The sequence below is a fragment of the Pleurodeles waltl genome, chromosome 5 (genome assembly GCF_031143425.1).
Source record: "Pleurodeles waltl isolate 20211129_DDA chromosome 5, aPleWal1.hap1.20221129, whole genome shotgun sequence".
Lineage (NCBI taxonomy): Eukaryota > Metazoa > Chordata > Amphibia > Caudata > Salamandridae > Pleurodeles > Pleurodeles waltl.
In genome coordinates this window covers 1,524,807,602-1,524,828,169 of record NC_090444.1, presented here as the reverse complement: position 1 = coordinate 1,524,828,169, position 20,568 = coordinate 1,524,807,602, and the positions used below count along the sequence as shown (strand labels likewise).

The 20,568-nt window shown below is 42.0% G+C and overlaps 1 protein-coding gene across 1 annotated transcript in view; it reads right to left on the bottom strand.

Moving 5' to 3' along the window:
• CSMD1 (CUB and Sushi multiple domains 1) overlaps positions 1-20,568 on the bottom strand; it is a 5,088,256-nt gene that overhangs the window by 2,578,201 nt on the left and 2,489,487 nt on the right. The window contains exon 9 of the mRNA XM_069235813.1: positions 10,007-10,131. Within this exon, the coding sequence (XP_069091914.1) occupies positions 10,007-10,131 (125 nt within the window). The remainder of the gene's footprint in view (positions 1-10,006; positions 10,132-20,568) is intronic.

Below are 20,568 nucleotides of genomic sequence, written 5' to 3'. Positions count from 1 at the left end.
GGTCTGAGTAAATGCACGTTGAATAAAAGAAGCTTCAACGGAAATTTGGCGAGTCCTATGTGCACCAGGACAGACCAAAAGATCAGTTGAGAGTGAAATTTGCAGGTCAAATTTTACTTGCGGACGTGGGGGACTGAGAAGGAAAAATAGCTAAGGTCCCACAGAGTGCCTTTTACTGAAAATCTGTAAGGTCCCTGAAGTGATTGTATCCCTTCCTGTAGTAAACCAGCAGATTAGTTTTAGTCATTATTTGGTGAAAACGCTTGCAATATAATTGCATTAGTTGAATGAATTTGAGTTGAGGCAGGAGAAGCGGCAAGACTTTGTCAGCCGCTGTGTTTGATAGTGTGACGTCAGTGTGTGCCGCGCTGGGATAGGTCGGTTGCTGAGAAAAGCCGCAACCGGATTGGCAGCTGTCCGTGAGAGGCAATTGGTTGAGCGAATGGGTGAAGGTAATCTTGGGATTAAAAGACATTTCATTTATTGAATCGTAATACATAACACAGGCAAAATGAATTTTTTCAAGGCATTTAGGAGTGCGATGAAGGGTGAATCTTACATTAAGGCTTCAGTGGGGGAACCAACCCCCCCGGAGGATACTCCAGCACATCTCGTGATGACAGAAAAGGGAATAGCTTCTTGTCTTTGGTTAAAGCAATGGAGCACATTGACTAAGAATCAAGGAACCCTAGCATTTCCAGAGCATGGAACGTTTAATTTAAGGGTTTTAGACCAATTGTGATTATCATTGTATGACATGAGACCCTTACCGAGACCAGCACAGTTTGAGGCTTTAGCAGTTTGGGAGCTAGTGGCCAGACAGCAGCACGAGCTAAAGACTAATAGAAGTATAAAGAAGATAGAGAAGTCACTAGCTGAACCTAGGTCGGATTGGCAACAAAAGAGATAGAGAATGGCAACCATGAAGGAGATTAAGATGTGCCCTGCAATCACAGAAGGTGATGATTCAGACAAAGGGGATAGCAAGGAAAGAGAGAGCGAGGAAAAGAAGAAAAGGAAAAAGTCCTATGTAGATGATGACGATTCTGATGTTGAGGATTATATCACGCAGCTACTAAGAGATAGACCTCCGCCTATGACCGCTTATGCAGGGGGTCCAGGGAATATTGCTACATCCCTTCCTGTTACATCCCAGGGAGCCACGGGCGCTGTACAAACAGAAGGAGGACAGATACCAGGGGTAGTGCAGAGTCCGCCAGTTGCAGGAACGAGAGCGGAAGCTCAAGTGCAGGTACCTACACCTTCAGCACCAGGAATTTACCCGAATGTACCAACTCTTGAGACTGTTTCAAATACTGTGGTGCCGAGGGAGCAGGTGCATCCACAGCCAATGCTAGTTCATACTGAGCTGACTCCAAAGTTACTGCCACCAGCACAGATACAGAATATGCTGAGGTTTAATCAGTTAACAGGGACATCAGTGGATCTCGCACCAGTTATGAATCAGGCAACGGGAGTATCACTTACACAAAGTGCAGGTTCCAGAGCAGCTCCAGATGCAATATTGTTACTGATTACTGTTGGTCCAGTGGTACCCTTATATGCTCAGAAGAAATCAGAGGCAGGCGGACAAATTGAGACATCACAGATCTTCGGGAGAAGGGGAATGAGAGACTCAGTGCAGTCGACATCATCCTCAAATACTTGTCCGGGTGAGCTTAAATCTCCTGTAGGATTTAGTTCTTTTGTGGCATTGCCAGATGCTGATCACGGTTTGAGACTCTTGACTCCACATGTTTCGGGGTACAGGAATACCACAGCTGCCAGCGACTAATGCGAGTAACAACTCATTACAAGGGTTAACAGCACAGCAGTTAAATAGTTGGATAGATAGTTTGAGTTACTCGCAAGGTGCCTCAAAAGGGGAAGAACAACTGAATTGACTGGGACTAAATATTGAGGCAAATGAATTAGTTGAGGAAAGCATGGGATTGCATAGTTAGAATCCTATACTGAGGAAGAGCTGAGGTATTTGTGTCCGAGGATTACGAAGGAAGTGGGAAAAATACATCAGAGATTAGTAGAAGTAGCAGAGAAGCATGACATTGATCTGAAGACAACAAAACATTTGAGACGAAGTTACAGATTCGACTTTGAAGCAAAGGATTTTGAACACATGAGGTCAGCGGGAATGAAAGCACATTTAAGGGACTTGCTGCAGAGTGCGCAGATTTGGGGAGCACTAGAGAACTGGGAAGGCAGATGGGCGAAAAGAAATGATAAACTGAAAATGAGATTCAGAAGGGGAAACAGAGGGTAAGGAGAAGGGAGAAGCAGTCAAAATGCTACCGATGAGGGAAATTCCAGGAGGGCAGTTTGTTCATGTTCCGTGACATTGAAGTAACATACTGTCTTTTACAAATGATTATCCCAAATTGAGAGAAAAGACAGTCGAATGGTATCAACAAACTGAGAGGTTCGTGAAACTCTCCACGTGTTTGTGGGAAGACTTGAACACTTTGTTTGAGATAGTCGTACCAGCTGATTTATGGGTCGAGTGTAAAAGGGCAGTAGATTGGCCAACAAGCGAACCTGAGAGGCATAAGATTACAGGCGCACCGTCACCTGAGGTAATGAAAAATTATTGTAAGGTGTTTGAGTTTCTGAAAACTAGGATATCTCCAAAAAACATTGATTGGCAGGGGATTGACAGGATGGTTCAGGAAACCAAAGAGTCAATACACACTTATTACAAAAGATTTTCAAGGAGTCCAGTGGTAAGGAAGCAGTCGAACCAAAGGACATGTTGCATTTCGTGTTTAGATTTGTTGAAGGGTTGAGACCTGAAGTAGAGCAGATGATTAAGAATCATTTGATTTGTTGGCAGGCAAAGCCGATTGATGAGGTGCTGCAGTATACTAAATATTGTAGTGATGAGATTGTATTAAAGCAAAATAAATTGAAGGAAAAGGCAATGGTGATGCAGATTAAGGCAGCACAATCAGGAGTGCAAGGAGCTTTAGTGCCGCCGCAACAGAGAGCTATCGCGTTTCAGCCTCAAGTGAGGGATGGAGGACGTAGTATGGATGTGATGCGTGGTCCAGATCTGAACAAGGTGGCTGTTCAGAATGACATGCAGGGCATGAAAAGGATGTTGGCATGTCACCTGTGCGGAAAAGTGGGACACTGGAAGCTAGAGTGCACATTGATGGTGCAGGAAGCAATGATTAAGCAAGGTGATGTCAGTACAGTACAGACAGTGAGAGTCCCTAGAGTGAGGGGCCAAGTCCTGAATGTCCAAACTCGAGGTCAAAACCTTTTGCCCGTACAACAGATGCAGGTGCCACGAGCACAATTTACTCCTTTAGCACCGGTACAGCAGCAGATCTCTATGGTGCCTAGACAGCAAACGCACATACCTTAAGCCCCAATGGAACAGCCACAAGTTATGCTTACTCAGCAGGTCAATGGTCAGAGATAAGATAACAGTAACAATACAGTACACCAGTTCCCATTTCACAGTGAAGATGAAATAAATAATGAATGGATGAGTGACAGTTTGGAGGAAGGAGCCTGTATTCTTGCCGCATCCCTAGAGGTAGATCAGAGAAGGCCTTTTGTAAAGGGAAAGGTAATGGGACATAAAGTTTCATTCTTGGTTGATACTGGAGCTACGCATTCCACAGTGAGGAGTGTAGAAGTACCAGATTTGCCCCTTTCCGGAAGAACAGTGCAGGTTGTGGGAGTGGAGACTAGGCAATTAACTAATCCTATCACAGAAACAGTACAGATCGAAATTGGAAATTATACAGGACTGCATAGATTTGTGGTGTGTGACTCAAGTCCTGTATCCTTGTTAGGCAGAGACTTATTGTGCAAAACCAAATGTTCCATAAATTGTACAGGTGCAGGAATAGAAGTCCAGACAAACAGTGATGATGAGGAAGAGCAGGCATCAGCAATGGTTCTTAATGAAGCATTTGAAAAGTACCCTTTGATTGAGATTTTTCCAATGTGCACTTTGAAGGATTTGCACGCAGATTTACAGGGAACAGTGAAGGAGAAGGTTTGGGATTTGACAGGGAAAGAAGTGGGTTTGATCAAAGGTTTGGAACCAATTAAAATCACCTTGAAGCTGAATGTTGAGTTTCCAAAACTTCCACAGTACAATATGCCACAGGATGTGATGATGAAAGTGGCACAAATAATTGGGGATTTCTTGAAGTAGGGTGTTTTGAAGGAAGTGTTGAGCAGTCCATGTAATTCACTGATAATGGGATTGAAAAAGCCCTGTGGGAAAGTGCGAATTGTGCAGGATTTGCAAAAAGTGAATGACATGGTGGTTGAGTGTTGCCCGATTGTGCCCAATCCAGCAGTGATACTGTTTCAGATTCCATGCGAGGCAGAGTGGTTCACAGTAGTCGATCTGTCATAAGCTTTCTTTTCAGTACCACTTCACAAGGATAGTTAGTTTCTTTTCAGTTTCAAATTCCTAGATAAAGTCTACAGCTGGTGCAGGCTTCCACAAAGGCATACGGAGTCACCATCCTTGTTTAATCAGGTTCTGAAAAAGAACCTGGAGTCATTGGAATTACCTTGCAAATCAACTCTTGTACAGTACATTGATGAGTTATTGATTGCATCCAGAACAAGGGACGAGTGTATACATGATTCAATTGTCCTATTTATTCATCTGGGAGACTTTGGTCACAAGGACTCACCTGCAAAGCTGCAATACTGTCAGAAATCTGTCAAATACTTGGGTCATCAGATTGAGAAAGGGTTGAGGAGAATTTCCTGAGAAAGGATGACGGGATTTTGCAGAGAAATCCACCAACTTCCCCGAAGGATGTGCGCATGTTCCTGGGAACGGTAGGATACTGTAGACAATGGATCATGAATTTTGCTGGGTTGCCAAGCCTTTACAACATTTGACACACAAGGGAGTTACAGACCCCATTACTCTAGAAGAAGATCAGATGAGGGCTTTCACTGAATTAAGAGAGAGTTTGTGCAGAGCTCCAGAGTTGGGATGCCTGATTGCACAAAGCCTTTCACACTGTTTTGTCATGAACGTGATGCTTGTTCTTGGTCTGTCTTCACACAGGTCCATGGAGGTGCTTATCCCCCAGTAGCCTATTTTTCAGATACCTTGGACCCGGATGCAGCAGCTTTACCAGGTTGTCTGCGAGCAGTAGCCGCCATTGGTCAAAGTCTTTCCCAATGCGAAGGGGTGGTCATGGGATACCCAGTGATGGTAATGATGCCACATTCAGTTGAAATTTTGCTGAAAAGAACAAAAACACAACATTTGACCGGGCCCGACTGACAATGTATGAGATGAGTATATTGGGAGCTCTAAATGTTACTTTGAAAAGCTGTACAGTGTTGAATACAGCAACATTACTGCCAAGCAATACTGTTGAAGTTGAGAAGGAGGAAGATATAGAGCATGATTGTATTGAGGTTATGGATCTTTGTACAAAGCCTAGACCTGATATCAGAGACACCTGACTAGAAGAAAATGATCAAATTGTTTTTGTTGAGTGTTCATGCCTCAGAGATGGGAGAGGCACATTTAGAGCAGGGTATGCTGTGTGTACAATTACAGGAACCATAGAAGCATCTTGGCTTCCTTGTGTATATTCAGCACAAGTGGCAGAATTGGTGGCTCTCACTAGGGCATGCTACGTCTCGACCAGGCTGTGAGTAACAATATACACAGATAGTCAATAAGGATTTGGAATTGTTCATTGTTTTTGTCAATTGTGGTCACAAAGAGGGTTCATGACCTCCAGTGGAACCCCAGTATGAAATGGTGACAGAATAAAAGAGTAATTGTACGCAATACAATTACTTGAAGAAATTGCTGTAGTAAAATGCAGTGCAACCCAGAAAACACCAGACTACATTTCCTTAGGAAACGGATATGCGGATCAGGTAGCAAGATTTTGCGCCCTGAATTGTATATCATTCAAGGATAAGTGGGAAATAATGCAAGAAGAAGAGACCAGTTGTGCAAGACAAGGAAGAGAAAAAGCTGTGGGCAAAGCTGAAGTGTATACAAAGATCAAATGAGATCTGGGTATCTGAGGAGGGCCAGATGGTGCTACGAATTGGCTATTGTCTCAGATGGCTCGGTATTACCATGGTCAGGCACACATTGGAAGGGATGCCATGTTTAGGTTGTTCAAGGTCGATTGGTTCAATCCGAAATTTAGACAAGCAGCTGAGGCAGTGTGCCATAGATGTGTGATTTGGCAGCAATTGAACGTGGGAAAAGGGACAGTGGTAAATTTGAGCCACATTGGAAGAGCAGGAGGGCCATTCAGCAGAATGAAATTGGATTTCATTTAAATGCCTGCATGTGGTGGACTGAAGTATGTGTTGGTGATTGTGTGTGTGTTTAGTCATTGGATTGAAGCATACCCCCACACGTAGAAATGACAGTCTCACAGTTGCAAAGCTACTGCTTAGAGAGCTGATACCAAGGTTCGGATTTCTGATCTCTTTAGAATCAGATAGGGCAACGCACTTCAATAACGAAGTTATAAATTAGTGTGGATGTTTCTTACTCATAACACGTGACTAGGATACCCTATGCGATTCAAAAGATTCATAGACCTATACGTGTCCCCTTGTAAGTTTACTTACTAAGGACAAGGCGCGCTAGCATTTGTGAAAATTAAGTCAAACTCTGCTCAGTATTAAGCTGCGGCTTCTGTCAGACAAGTAAGCCCCATTTTGCTGAATACATTAATTTTTCGTACTATTTATAGAGCAACACTATATAAGTCATCTCTCTTCATTATTATTCATTGTGATACACTCAGAAGAGTTAAGTCTCTTAATATATAGTTGCCAGTTTCCCAAGGGGCATTGTTTTTGTACTATGGTGGCAGAAGGTTTCTTTCATTTTGACACAGTGATGCATCGGTAATTCGTTATAAGGCAAAGAGGAAGAGCTGCAAATGGAGGTGGACAACTGTGAGAAAGTAGCATTGAGTGGCAGAAATTTTCCAGTCAGTATGAGTGCACAAGACAAAGATAGCACCTCATTCAGCACCTGGGAAGATACAACCTGAAGGAGACCTTGGTGGCAGAGGACTTGTTGCCCCTGCTGGAAGAAGGTGGTTGACATAAGGACTTTTAACTCGCACTGGCATCCAGGGACTAGATGTGCTCTTGGAGGGTCATGTGGTTGACTGGTGATTGGGGCACAAATGCAGAAGTACTCCACACCGCAAAAGGACTGGACTCTGCAGGTTACGTGGCAGCAGAGGCACGTATTGCTTACAAGCTAGGACCGAGGAGCTAGGAGCTGCAAGGCTAACCATGCAGATCTTTTGCAGCACTATGAAAAATGTGATTTAGATATATTTTACATGTCTAGAACGTGACCAGGAATGTTGAATGCTAGATGAGAAAAAACAGGTTTATGCCATTTGGAGCTTTTAGCTGTGCTTAAAACAAGTGCAGCAGGAACCAACGGAAAAGGTATACTGCCTTCTAAAGCCCTGCCCCTACAGCCCCATGGGTCATGGCAGAAAATCTATCTGACCAGTGAAGCAGCTTCAGCAGCCATGAAATCCAGCTTTGCTGGAACCTTTGGGAAAAAATGTCAGAAGCTTGAAGCCAATATCTTTCAGATTGAGGCCTCCTCATATTCCGTAGCCTTGGACCTTGCCTTTATGGAAGATATTGATGTCTAAAGGAAAACTTGGACAAGAATGACCCCTTGGGTGCATCTCCACTGTATGGTGGTCAGTCTGCAATCGTGCACAGGTCCTTGGCAATCATGAACCATGCCTTTCGAATTGTGCATTTTGTCTTAAACTTTTCAAAATGAATAGCTCTGATTCCTCAAACTGTTTTAATGATATTTGTGTATTTATGCTCATTAAATTGTTTTCTGGTATCCTTAGCTGTTTTAGAAATTTTATTTTGTTGTGTTCGTTTCTTTAGGACAATTGGTACTGCTTGACAAGCACTTCTCTGGAAATGTCCGATGCATTTGACTTAGCTAACAGGGACTAATCAGTGACTTGTTTAAAACTGTGTTTTCACCTAACCAGATGTTTATTAAGTTGCTAGGGGCCACCCCCTCCTAAATTTATAACCCAGTTTCTGACAGTATGTATCAATACATTTTAAATTATCTTTAATGTTCTTAACCTTCATCATGATCACTGCATACATTTTTATTGGTGTTGAATCCTCTACATTTCAGTATTCATTTGATTTATCAAGAGTTGCAAAAATCTACTTTCCCTTTAAAAAAGGGTGCTCATGAGGTAGTATAGAATGGCAGAAAGCTTCTCTACTTTCATTAAGATAGTGGTCACCAGCAGGAGCAGACCCCTTGTTTAGTGCATACTAAAGAATATACTTAATATTACACTATAGCTGGATATTCCAAATGGCGATACTTTCTTTTCAGATCTATCACGCTTTTGGTGAGAGAAAACACGTGTAAACATGCTCAACAATAAATAACACCATCATACCGTCAGAAAACTATTTTATATATACATCAATAGTAGTTTGTTAGGTAATCGATGATAGTATATATCTGCTGTTCATATATACCAGTTGCTGGAACAATTCAATAACACAGAAAAATGACTATGTACACAGCACTATTCATATGCTGTTCCCAGCAGATTACTGCTCAGAAAGTCGTACATATTTACTAGTTGAAATTAAATATGCAGTATTTATTCTCATTCACTTAATCTACCGATTTCAATTGGTACCAATCAGTATTTGTGACATCTCGCTCATTTGTAAATACTAGAAATTGAAAGCAATTATTTAAACCCAAAAATATAAATGTATATTAGATGTGCATAATTTTATATTGTCTCTGAATATTTGTGTTAACATACAGTTAGTGACCCATCACCTCCTGATGTCTTGCAGAAACAGCATTTATCCATGATTTTTACAGTTAAGTAATGTTAGTGCATGACTGCCACTCTCATTTAAAATTGGGTGTAAATGGCATATTAGTGGAGTAGGACAACGTGTGGCAACTATTTAGCTTAAACATATTGTTGCGGGCTAGAGATTGAACGTACATCTGTCAGAAGTAAAACTAAATGGGCACAGAGAAACACCAAGAAGTAGGTGTTGTGATGCACTAATGAAATATAAACAAATGATGGCAAATGAAACTATTTCGTTCTCCCTCATAGGATGTACGAGGTGGTTAATTTTAACTATATAAAGCTGGATGGTAGAAGGGCTCAGTAAGTTAACAGCTCATCGCTGACTTCTGTCGTCTGCAGGTCCCAAAGTATTCGAGTTCATCTTAGCTTTTTATCTTACTGAAGTAGATAAAGTGTGTATCATTGAATTGATGGGTAATTGGAAATATAATTGAAAAACAATCATTGAATATGGTTCCAGTGAGTAATATTGCACATCTGGAGCCCTACTACGAACAGGGCGGGCCTGTGCCTAAATTGGTTTGCACGCATTCATTTGCAAAGTTGCATTTAGAGGTCAGTGGTGCATTCACCTCTTCATCAGCAAACACACTTGCCTCTGTTGTTACTGGCAGTGCTGGCCATTTAAAATGTTTCTGCGATTTATAAAGTAGCTCCCAGTGGTTACTGTGGCATAAACAACTTGTCTTGCTCTTTTTCTTTCCATATTCACAGTGAGGAACAACTTCATGAATTGTGCACTAGCTAAGAAAGCATGGTACTGAGAAAGTCAGAACATAAAGCTGTTGGTTCGGTACATAAATTAATGAAACAGTTCTGCACCTGCACAAATAGTTTTTGTACAGATTGTTCATGGTGTGTTCCCAGCTACTATCAACTACGCTCATTTTAACACATTTATAATATATTCAATAAAAGCATCTTTACTGAAGAACTTGGACGGGGTAAATCCTACTTCATGCTCTGGTGTTGTCAACATTTAGAAACTGTAATTTCTCTACCGCAGTTTTGTTACAGCATTTATGAGAATCTGTGCTAATAACGATTTAATGTCTTGTTTCTTCGTGGTCCTTTCATGTTTTTGTTTTTCTTACCTCGACACGTTGGTCTGTGGTCACTCCATGCAGCCAGTGTATCTGTGACCCTTTGGCAAGTGATGCTCTTCGAACCTTGGAGCACATAGTTATCCACACATGAGAACTGTAAACTTGCACCCAGCCTATAAGAACAATAAAGAGCAGCGGTTACCCATTGGTTCACGAAATAGTAAACTTTCCAAGACAGTCATTTTATCTGTCATTAATCAGTTATAATGAATTGCACATTGATTTTCAGACCGATGCACATCCTATTTAAAACATGTCTAATTTAACATACGCTGTGAATTATTGTTTTTGAGGATTAACAACGTTGATTCACAGAAACAAGAGGGTCAATTTGTGAGTGCTGTGTAGCTACAATGTCCACAAAACTGTTCCAAAAAGAATCTAACTGTACATAATATGGGCATAACAGGAGCCCTATTACAGAAAAAGGTGCACTTTCTCTGTTTGCTCCATGGTGCACCTTGAAGCTGGTGTGGTGGGTGCGAAAAAGGAAAGTACACCCTATTGAAAGGATTCACAGCCCTGAGGGCAGCTGTGAACTTGAGCTGCCTTGGGGACCGCACATTCAAGAGGAATAGGGAGCAGCAGTTTAAAAGCTGCTCTGTGTTTCTCTGTCCAGGCGACAACCTTCCTGCACTTTCAAAGATGTTTTGAGATCCCCTTGCCGGCGGGCGCAGTGAGTTACTGCAGCCACCTGCACAGGGTTGTTTGGGGGGTACTTGAGAGGGTTGCTGTTTTGTGATGCACTTTTAAAGCATCTCCTAAGGGCATGTTTGCGTTGCGCCTGCATCTATGATACTATTCGGGTGCAGAGGTAAAGTGTATGCCCTTCTGAAATAGTGCTTGGAGATACATGTGCATCAGAGCTATCTGTATTACAGAAAGGGCTGCATGAGCATCTGCAGCCCCTTCTGTAATGTCAAAGGGGGTTATTCTAACTTTGGAGGAGTGTTAATCCGTCCCAAAAGTGACGGTAAAGTGACAGATATACCACCAGCCTTATTACGAGTTCCATAGGATATAATGGACTCGTAATACGGCTGGTGGTAAATCCGTCACTTTTCCGTCACTTTTGGGACGGATTAACACCTCCTCCAAAGTTAGAATAACCCCCAAAGTGTCACAGGGTTGTGCAAAATGTTACTTTATGTAAAACAGCCCCAGATTGGCATATGATCTTCAAAACCCCTTACAATAACTGTATCTTAAAACAGCCACCAAAACCTGTGTTGCAAAACAAGTCACACAGTATTGAGTGCCAAAATTGTAACCTTACATGAATGCCTGGGTAAAAAATATTGATATGCATTTAATTTTTAAACTCAGTCGAAGTAAGATAAATATGGACAAGTTCTTTATAGGTGGGATTAGGTAGAGATTAGCAAGAGATATTTAAAGCACTTATAAGAATATTATTAATAATAATAAATACATGTGAGATTTTCATATAAGCAATATTGCTGATTGTTAGACCTGACAGCCTTACGGTGGTCACCCCTAACTTTTTGCCTACCCCTCTCCACTTTTTAGATACTGTTTTTGCAGGTTTTAAGACCATGCGCACTTTACCACTGCTAACCAGTGCTAAAGTGCATATGCTCTCTCCCTTTAAACATTGGATCATACCCAAATGGACTATTTAATTTACTTATAAGTCCCTAGTAGAGTGCACAACGTGTGCCCAGGGCCTGTGGATTAAATGCTACTAGTGGGCCTGCAGCACTGATTGTGCCACCCACTTAAGTAGCCCCTTAACCTTGTCTCAGGACTGCCATTGCAAGGTCTGTGTGTGCAGTTTCATTGCGAATTCGAATTGGCATTTAAAAGTACTTGCCAAGCCTAAAACTCCCCTTTTTCTACATATAAGACACCCCTAAGGATTGCCCTATGTAACCCATAGGGCAGGGTGCTGTGTAGGCAAAAGGCAGGACATGTACATATGTAGTTTACATGTCATGGTAGTTTACAACTCCTAAATTCGTTTTTACACTGCTGTGAGGCCTGCTCCCTTTATAGGCTAAGATTGGGGCTGCCCTCATACATTGTTTGAGTGGTAGCTGCTGATCTGACAGGAGTAGAAAGTTCATATTTAGTATAGCCAGAATGGTGACATTAAATCCTGCTGACTGGTGAAGTTGGATTTAATATTACTATTTTAGAAATGCCACTTTTAGAAAGTGAGCATTCCTCTGCACTTAAATCTTTCTGTGCCTTGCAATCCATGTCTGGCTGGGCTTAATTGACAGTTCCTTGTGCATTTACTCACACACCCCAAACACAGGATACTCAGCCTCACTTGCATACATCTGCATTTTGAATGGGTTTTCCTGGGCTGGGAGGGTGGAGGGCCTGCCCTCACACAAAGGACTGCCACACCACCTACTGGGACCCTGAAAGACAAGATTGAACTGAAAGGGAACTTGGTGCACATCTAAGCCACTCTTTGAAGTCTCCCCCACTTCAAAGGCACATTTGGGTATATAAAGAGGGCCTCTGCCCCTACCATCTCAGACACTTCCTGGAGAAGAAACTTGTAACCAGAACCTGCATCCTGCCAAGAAGAACTGCCTGGCTGCCCAAAGGACTCACCTGACTGTTTCCTTGAAGGACTGCTGCTTTGCTGTTGCCCTGCTGCCTTGCTGCTCTATGGCTGAGGTGAAGAAGTGCTCTCCAAGGGCTTGGATAGAGCTTGCCTCCTGTGCCCTGAAGTCTCCGGACCAAAAAGACTTCACCTCATTAAGAAGGACTCCTTGGGTGGCGAAATTCTACCCACAGCCTGCCAGAAACAACGCACTGCCTGCACCGCAGTGAAAATTTCACAGCATGCCAAACCGTAACGAAGAAGCCCCACGCAGCACAACTTCGCAACAAGAAGATCGACGCAGCATCAGCTAAGCAACCAGAAATTCGCCGCACGGCTCACTGGATCGACGCACAGCCAACCCACAATGACACAGCCCGACTGCCAGAGAGGAATCAATGCAGCGCCTGCCGTGCAGTAGAAAATTCAACACAATGCCCACCGGATCGACACAGCTCCTGTGACTTCATCCTGCAAGCACAGGAAATTCAAGCACCGTCCCCAGGGAGTCCGAAAACCCTGCAACCCGAAGAGGATCCACGACCGAGCGCTGGAAATCGACGCAGAGCCGTCCCTGCGTGAAAACCTAAACGACTCATTGCAGTGTGTGGCCCGAGATATCAACGCATACCCCTTTGTTTCCATGCTTCTCCTCCTCTGCAGTTCATTGCGGAGATATTTCATGCAAACCAGGTGCTTTGTGCTTGAAAGAGACTTTGTTTGCTTTTAAAAGACTTAAGACACTTTATATCACTTTTCAGTGATATCTCTACATTTACTTATTGCATCTTTGATCATTTTGACCTGCATTTATCCAGATAAATATATATTTTTTAAGCACTGTGTGGTGTATTTTTGTGGTGCTATATTGTGTTATTGTATGATTTATTGCACACATATTTTACACATTGCCTTCTAAGTTAAGCTTGACTGCTCAGTGCCAAGCTACCAATGGGTGGGCACAGGATAATTTGGATTGTGTGTGACTTACCCTGAATCGAGTGAGGGTCCTTTCTTGGACAGGGGGTAACCTGACTGCCAACCAAAGACCCCATTTCTAACACTGATGATAATGGGAAAACACCTGCTGATTGGCCACAATGTAACCTTTTAGGTTAGATAACATTGACCAATGTACACTCAAGCTAATGTTGGAATAATCTTTTTTCTCTGGTCCCCTTAAGCAAAATGTTTTGAAGTCAAGCCCCTTCAAATAACTTTATTCCATGGACTGAAGGATTGGAAGGTGCAGGCAGAGCACATAGGCCAGGGTTTATTAGATAATATCAGGGACACCTTTTCTGTGGATCGGAATCCACTTGAAATGTGAAACATAAAAAATACATCAAACAATCATATACAATGATCAACATAAATGGGGTATAGCAAGTATCTCAGGCTCCTGTGGTCCAATGCAACATCACCTGCTGCACTAATGATAGCTTTGCCACTGAAAAGCAAGCTGTCTTCTCTGCCTTTTTTGCCCTCCCCCCATGTCTGGCCATCACTCAGATCTTCCAACAGACTCAGTCCCATTCAGAGAAAAAATAAGCTCCGCTGTGTTGCTCTCCTCTGTCTAGCAAGGGTTCCCTCAGCTCTAATGCTGACAGGAAATATTAATCCCCGATCACCCAATTTTGTAAAGCAAGTCAGTCATAAATGTAAACAGTGGGCCGCTCACACTTCTGGGCCCCTGTGCTACTGCACACAGTTGAAAAACAATAGCTGCTAGCTACTTCCTCGCAAGAGGGCTGTCTTCTTTATTCGCAACACGGGCCCCATCTTGCCCCATTCCCCTCCCTGATATTTCTTTGAGGGCTAAGGTTTCTCTTCTGGTGCAATATTCCCTTCAGAGGCCCAAAAGCAACGGTGGAACTGAAGGTATTCCCTGGGTCTACATGATGCCATTGCACATGCAGCATCAATGATACACATAGCCTGACTCCTCTGCCCACTTCAATAGGCCATCACTCCTAGTTCTAAAGCCCAACACAGGTTGTCTGCCCCTTTGTTTAATTAAAAAAGGGAAAAAATCTCCACATTGCGTCTCTTTTGCTTGAGCCCTGCACAGCAAGGCAACATGGGACTTTATGCTAGTAAAGGAAATTTGAATGCAAGCAGCAGTGGAAACAGATGGGATTCATGGGGACTTACATGTCCTTTTTTATTTTACAGTTGCAATACTTTTTGTTCAAAAGTAACCATCCAATCCTTGAATGGTATTGCAGACCTTGAGTTGCCTCATGCTGAAAGTGAAGGAGTGGGTCAGGTCTACTCTGATACAAACTTTACGAAAGGGTGCCTATTACGTAAAAGAAATGCAAATATGTGCAACTGGTTTATCTCCCAATGTGAGGACTGTGCTTGGGGGCCAGTATTTGCTTTAATTGATGGAGTCTTTTGAAGTTTCATTGTGACAAATATTTATTCTTCATGAGAGGGAAGGTTAGAGTGTTTTCAGCTGAGTTCACCAATGCATCCTTTTAAAAGACACTTATAAAAATGTTGGGACTAAGCTCCTTCTGATTACGTTTTACTGAATGATATACTTTGAAATCACATCTTTTATCTTAAGCATTAAATCATTTTGCTGCTGCCTGTCTTATGCTGAATGTAATACAATTGTTTAAATGACATTCACAATGTTTTCTTTTACAGTCTGAGACCTTGTAACGCTATAAATAAACAAGTCACAATTCCACCCCCCCCCCCACCAACTAGGATTCAGTTCAATGACTCCCTGGTCACATACATACACCTGCAATGATCACATTAACCAACTGAGGTTGCTTAACATAAGTGCATTTCCCACTGATTAATTTGCATTTATTTTTCTCCTAAAGTGTGTGCGTTCATTTATATGCAGTTCACCTGAGGTGAAAAAAACAACAAAACAGCTACAGAATATTTTGTCCATTTTGTGGATGTCTTTGCTCTGCCACCACACTCCCTGCCCCCCACAGCCGTGTCACACAGGATCACAGTTTACACACTTTGTATGGACTTTAGCCACTGAATGTTAAAGAAGGCAGCCTGGAAATTCACCAAGTAAACAAAGCCATCTTCATTTACAAGTCTTTGCTGAGGCATTTGCACCCACGTGGGAATACAGCCACGGACCAGAAGGGAGCGCACTTCACAGTATGAAGACCTGTCATATATATGACTTGGAAGAAATTCTAGGGAGTCCAAAATGCACCCTTACCTCAATTTTCAATATCGCTAATCAGAATGGCCAATACTAATATACGATTCTGTGACCGCAGTTGCACCACAATCTATAATCTTCAGCATAATTTCTTGCTCAGAAAGATCAGAAGTTACATAAAGCACTAGAAAATGTGCTGCTCGATGCTGTAGCAAGTTTTTGGTGCACAATGTCAGGACATCTTTCAGTTGCTGACTGCTGTATTTAGGTGTTAGATTGAAATTAAGGAGGTTAAACCTTTGCCCATATTGTGTTGACGTGTAAAAGGACAAACTAGTGCAGTAACACTGTTTCAAAATATGTTGCATTACACCACATAGTTTATCCTTTCATACTGCATAATTCCAAAAATGTGTCACGTATTCTGCTTCCCAATAAATACACTAGCATACCGTTAGCATCACAAGGGCTAGTACTTGAGGCATTCATATCAAAAGTTTTGAAAATTAAATTGTCACTTTTATTTTGTTGACTAGTCAATTGAAGAAACAGAGGAGAGTGTCTTCAATCTTCCCACATTAAACCTGGCATCGAAGACAGGAAGATCCCAGGATGGAAAGCAAACTATTTAAGATGTGACTTTATTTTACATAATCTTTTAATAATGTCATAGTGAACAACACGGTCACTGAATGTTTGCTTAAACTAACCTTTGAGACGTATCTCATAGGATGATGCAACTAACAACCATAAATAGTGGTGAGAAGTTCTAAACAGTTTTAAGAAATAGAAAAAGACACATGCCATGATTGGTGCTGCTTGTGTTATAAAGGTGTTATCCTGTTAGGTTAAATAAAAGGCTTCAGAAATGTAAACCTGCGTTTAACCCTTTGTAGCTATGGCACAGAGCACACAGGCTTCATTTAGAGAAATTAGTAAATCATTTAGTAGTACCAAAACAGTTGAAAAGTGAAAAACAAAACAATAAAAATCCCACTCGAATTTAGACAAGTAGAATCAAAATAAATAAACAAAATGACACAAAATGCAATAAGGGGAACCAGAGGTATGAATTTATAAACTTTTAAATAACCAAAAAAAGCAAAGTACCAATACAGGTCAACTGTTCGCCATAGACCAGGACCTAGGTGTAATTTGAGGCCAACTTCAATTGAGCGCAGGTAGGAAAATCCAACCAGGTTTGAGCTGGTCAGTGGTGTTACCTTGGGACAATGGGCATGAGTCAGATCTTGGCTGTAATAGTTCTGCCGTTGAAATACCATTGGATTCCCTGTTCACTGACTTGTCGATCCTCCCACTGGATTTCAATGTTAGCGATCCAATAGACATAAGACCACCGACAAACCACTGTCACCACCATGAATCACCTGCCTGCATCGACCATACCATGAGCAAAAGCTGCTGGGGGTAGGACTTCACCCCTTTTACTGCTAATCCAATCATGATGTGCTTTCCCACCGACCTAACTGTGGTGGTGAAGCCACCACACCTAAATTGACAGATTGGGAGGGATAAAAACACAAAACTCACCTTTTTTTTAAATGTCCCAGTTCCTGCCACCATAAATCTAATTGTAATACTACTACCTCTATTGCTGCTCCTGGACCATGATGAAAATCAACCCTGTTGTCTCCTGAACAGAAGGTAAATCACTGTCATAGCTGTCACCTGTGGAACTGTCACTATACAGTGTCACTGGACTTGAGCATGTGTAATAAATAGTTGCAAGCAACACTACAATTATGTCCAATAGATGTTTTCAATGTCGTACTTAGAAAAAATGTTTAATAGCACAACTCGAGATATCAGTAACACCCATCAATCTGGTACTAGATACCTTCATGCCTACACAAAAAGTCACACCAATCACAAATAGAAATGTGCCTATACAGGTGTGTGTAATAATGTTGCCTAAACTACCATATCTCACACAAACAGTATAACCAATAGAAACTACTCAAATCCATGGTAATGTAGCAATTGCATTACAAAATACTACAAGTGGGTGTACACAGAATGTACAACCAATCTTACCTCCATACTGTAAACATGTCAGAGATCTAAAAAAGTCACATGTCCCCTTAGTTTGTGCAATTTATGACAAACATTTGATGTCAATTAATTGTAAAGTGTCAGGTCCCCTGTGTAATGCATGTGTGTATATTACTGACACATCATGTAAGAATAAACACACATGCATTCTCCAGGCACAGTAACAGGAACACATATCATTTTGGTTTAAGTGTTAAGTAACAGGTTGAATGCTTGGACCAAAATTGGCATGCCCATGACAAATGTACAACACTAATGTAAGCACTACAAAAATATCAAAAATATACATGTGCCTTTCACTGTCACAAAAGAGTGTACGTCCATGGCACATACATTAGCAGAAATAACATCATCAGCAAATAATTAGTACCAATCTAGAAATAAGGCCAGGGCAAAAGTATTCCAAAATAAAATATTCTTTATATAAATTAGATAAATCTCTCATTGAACTCCTTTAAATAATGAACAAATAACAAAATGCAGAGGCTCTAGGTCAGGTCCAAAGTATGGGTTGCATGCCCACATCTTGCCTCCTAATGTCACTGCCAAAATAAACCTCCTATGGAAGGGGCATCTATGGGGCAGAGACCAAGTACCCCGATGATCGGGGGGGAGGTTCTTGGGTGGTTCATGCAGCGTAGGGAGGTTGGGTTGGGTTTATGAGGGGTGGGTTTGGATTTGGGAGGGGTGAGTTTGGATTTGGGAGAGGTGGATCGGGGTGTGGAAGCTGTATTTGGTTGGAGTGGTCATGTTTGGGAGGGGTAGTTTGGGAATAGGAAAGGGTTAGGAACGGAGTAAACAACAGGTCCTCCTTTGAGAAAAAGGTAGGACGTCCAGAGGGAGGTAGGGTTGGGAGGTAGAGGGAGTGGCAGTGTCTTTTGTGCACGTCAGTTGATGGTGTGGGTCCCTGAGGGTCAGATGTATGTGGTGTATGTTTTACTTTGTGTTTTTACTGGGTGTATGCTGTGTGGGTGAGTGTGGGGCTTTCTGTACAGGACATATGTGTGTGTGTGTGTGTGTGTGTGTGTGAATATGACTGTTGTGGAGGTGCTGTGTGTGGTTGTGGTGTCTGTGGGTGTGGTAGGTATGGGCAGTTGTGTTCTGGTGGGTGTGGTGTCTGGGGGTGTGGTGGGTATGGTAGTTTGTGCTGTGATGGATATGGTGTCTATGGATGTGATGGTGGTGAATGTGGATGTCTGTGTCATGGGATCTGTGATTTTCAATCAATACAGTCCTGCAAGAAAATGCATGTTGGTTGAAACAGATTGGTTTACTTGCATATTTGGTAAGGATTGAAGCTTCATGACAATCTCATACTGTCTACATGAAATGAATTGAACTTTACTATTGAAACAGATTTAACAGATTTCAGATAAGGAATTATGCCAATGTAAGCATGTTTCCAGTCCTATTGGTGCAGATGCTCAAGATCATTTTTTCATTGTGCCAACTTACCAATGTGAATCCTGAAACAGCAACTGTCCTAAAAGTTCTTACTGTGTCATGTCACCAGTAAGAGGACCTACATTACCTACTCACATCTGATGGAGCATCACACCTGACCTAATCTTCAAATGGTGTATTTCTGGTACAAATGTTCCACACAACATGGAGAAAATGCAGGTACCACTTTTCCCTTTTGCAGCAAACTTTAGCACAAGACGGTATACCAAACACAGGATCAGATACCCTCTGAAAAACATACACCTCCAGAAATCTGCATTGGATGTGTGTCAGCTGTCACGCTGATGTCAAACAACATTGTTGTGAATAAAAAAAAGGTTGAACAGCAAGATTATCTACATACAATAACTCACCCCTTCATACTGCTGTTTGGCCCTCAACTGCACATTGAGCTCCAGGTAGATCATCGCAAGGATGCAGGCCATTAGGGTGGTCAGCCTGCGGTGCATGAGCTTGCCTCATTGGGAAGCCTGGCTGAGCTGGACTTTTGCTGACTTCCTGTTCCAGCATCAAAGGTCCTCACACCTCTTCCTGCAATGCAGGCTTTGCCGCTTAAGGACCTCCAATGGAATAGGAAACTTGTCATGTAGTGATACCCGCTCCAGCTTAGTCCAACTCATTGTGATCTACTAAAGGCTAAACAACCCGTACACTGTTTGCACGTAACCACACGCACAGCTACATTTTCTTCAAGCCTAACCTTCTAAGAGTCAGATACCATGGTTTGTACCACATACAGTAACTATTGCATGTATGGGAAGGCTGCCATGTGTCAGTGAAAGCATGGTTTTGGGTGATGCATTAACAAGTATGTGTGTACCAATGTGACATACTTGTATGGCTGATTGAGAGCCTGTGTCTTTGAGACTGGCAGCACAGGAAATACCTTTCTCCATATGTGGCACCCTGACATGTTTAGAACATAAAGATACTCTAAATATAAATATGGCCTGTACATTCACTTGACAGAACAGCATCAGACAAATCCATAATTTTAAAAATTCGACTTGGACTTTAGATTTCTCCCATTTCGACCTGGGCTGTTTGTTTCCACTTAAGCTAGTGGTACAGTGCATACTAACCACTGGAATTAAGGTTCCTGCATTTTGTAACACTAAACCTGGAATTGTAAGTAACATGCACTGAAAACGTAGCTAGTTCTTACAGGTGACATTTCATTTCAATGCACAGACATTTTTACGATCCTCAAACACGATGTACCCAGCTAAATCATTCATGTCACTATCCTCCAATCACAGCACTTCACACATGCACAAATAGCCT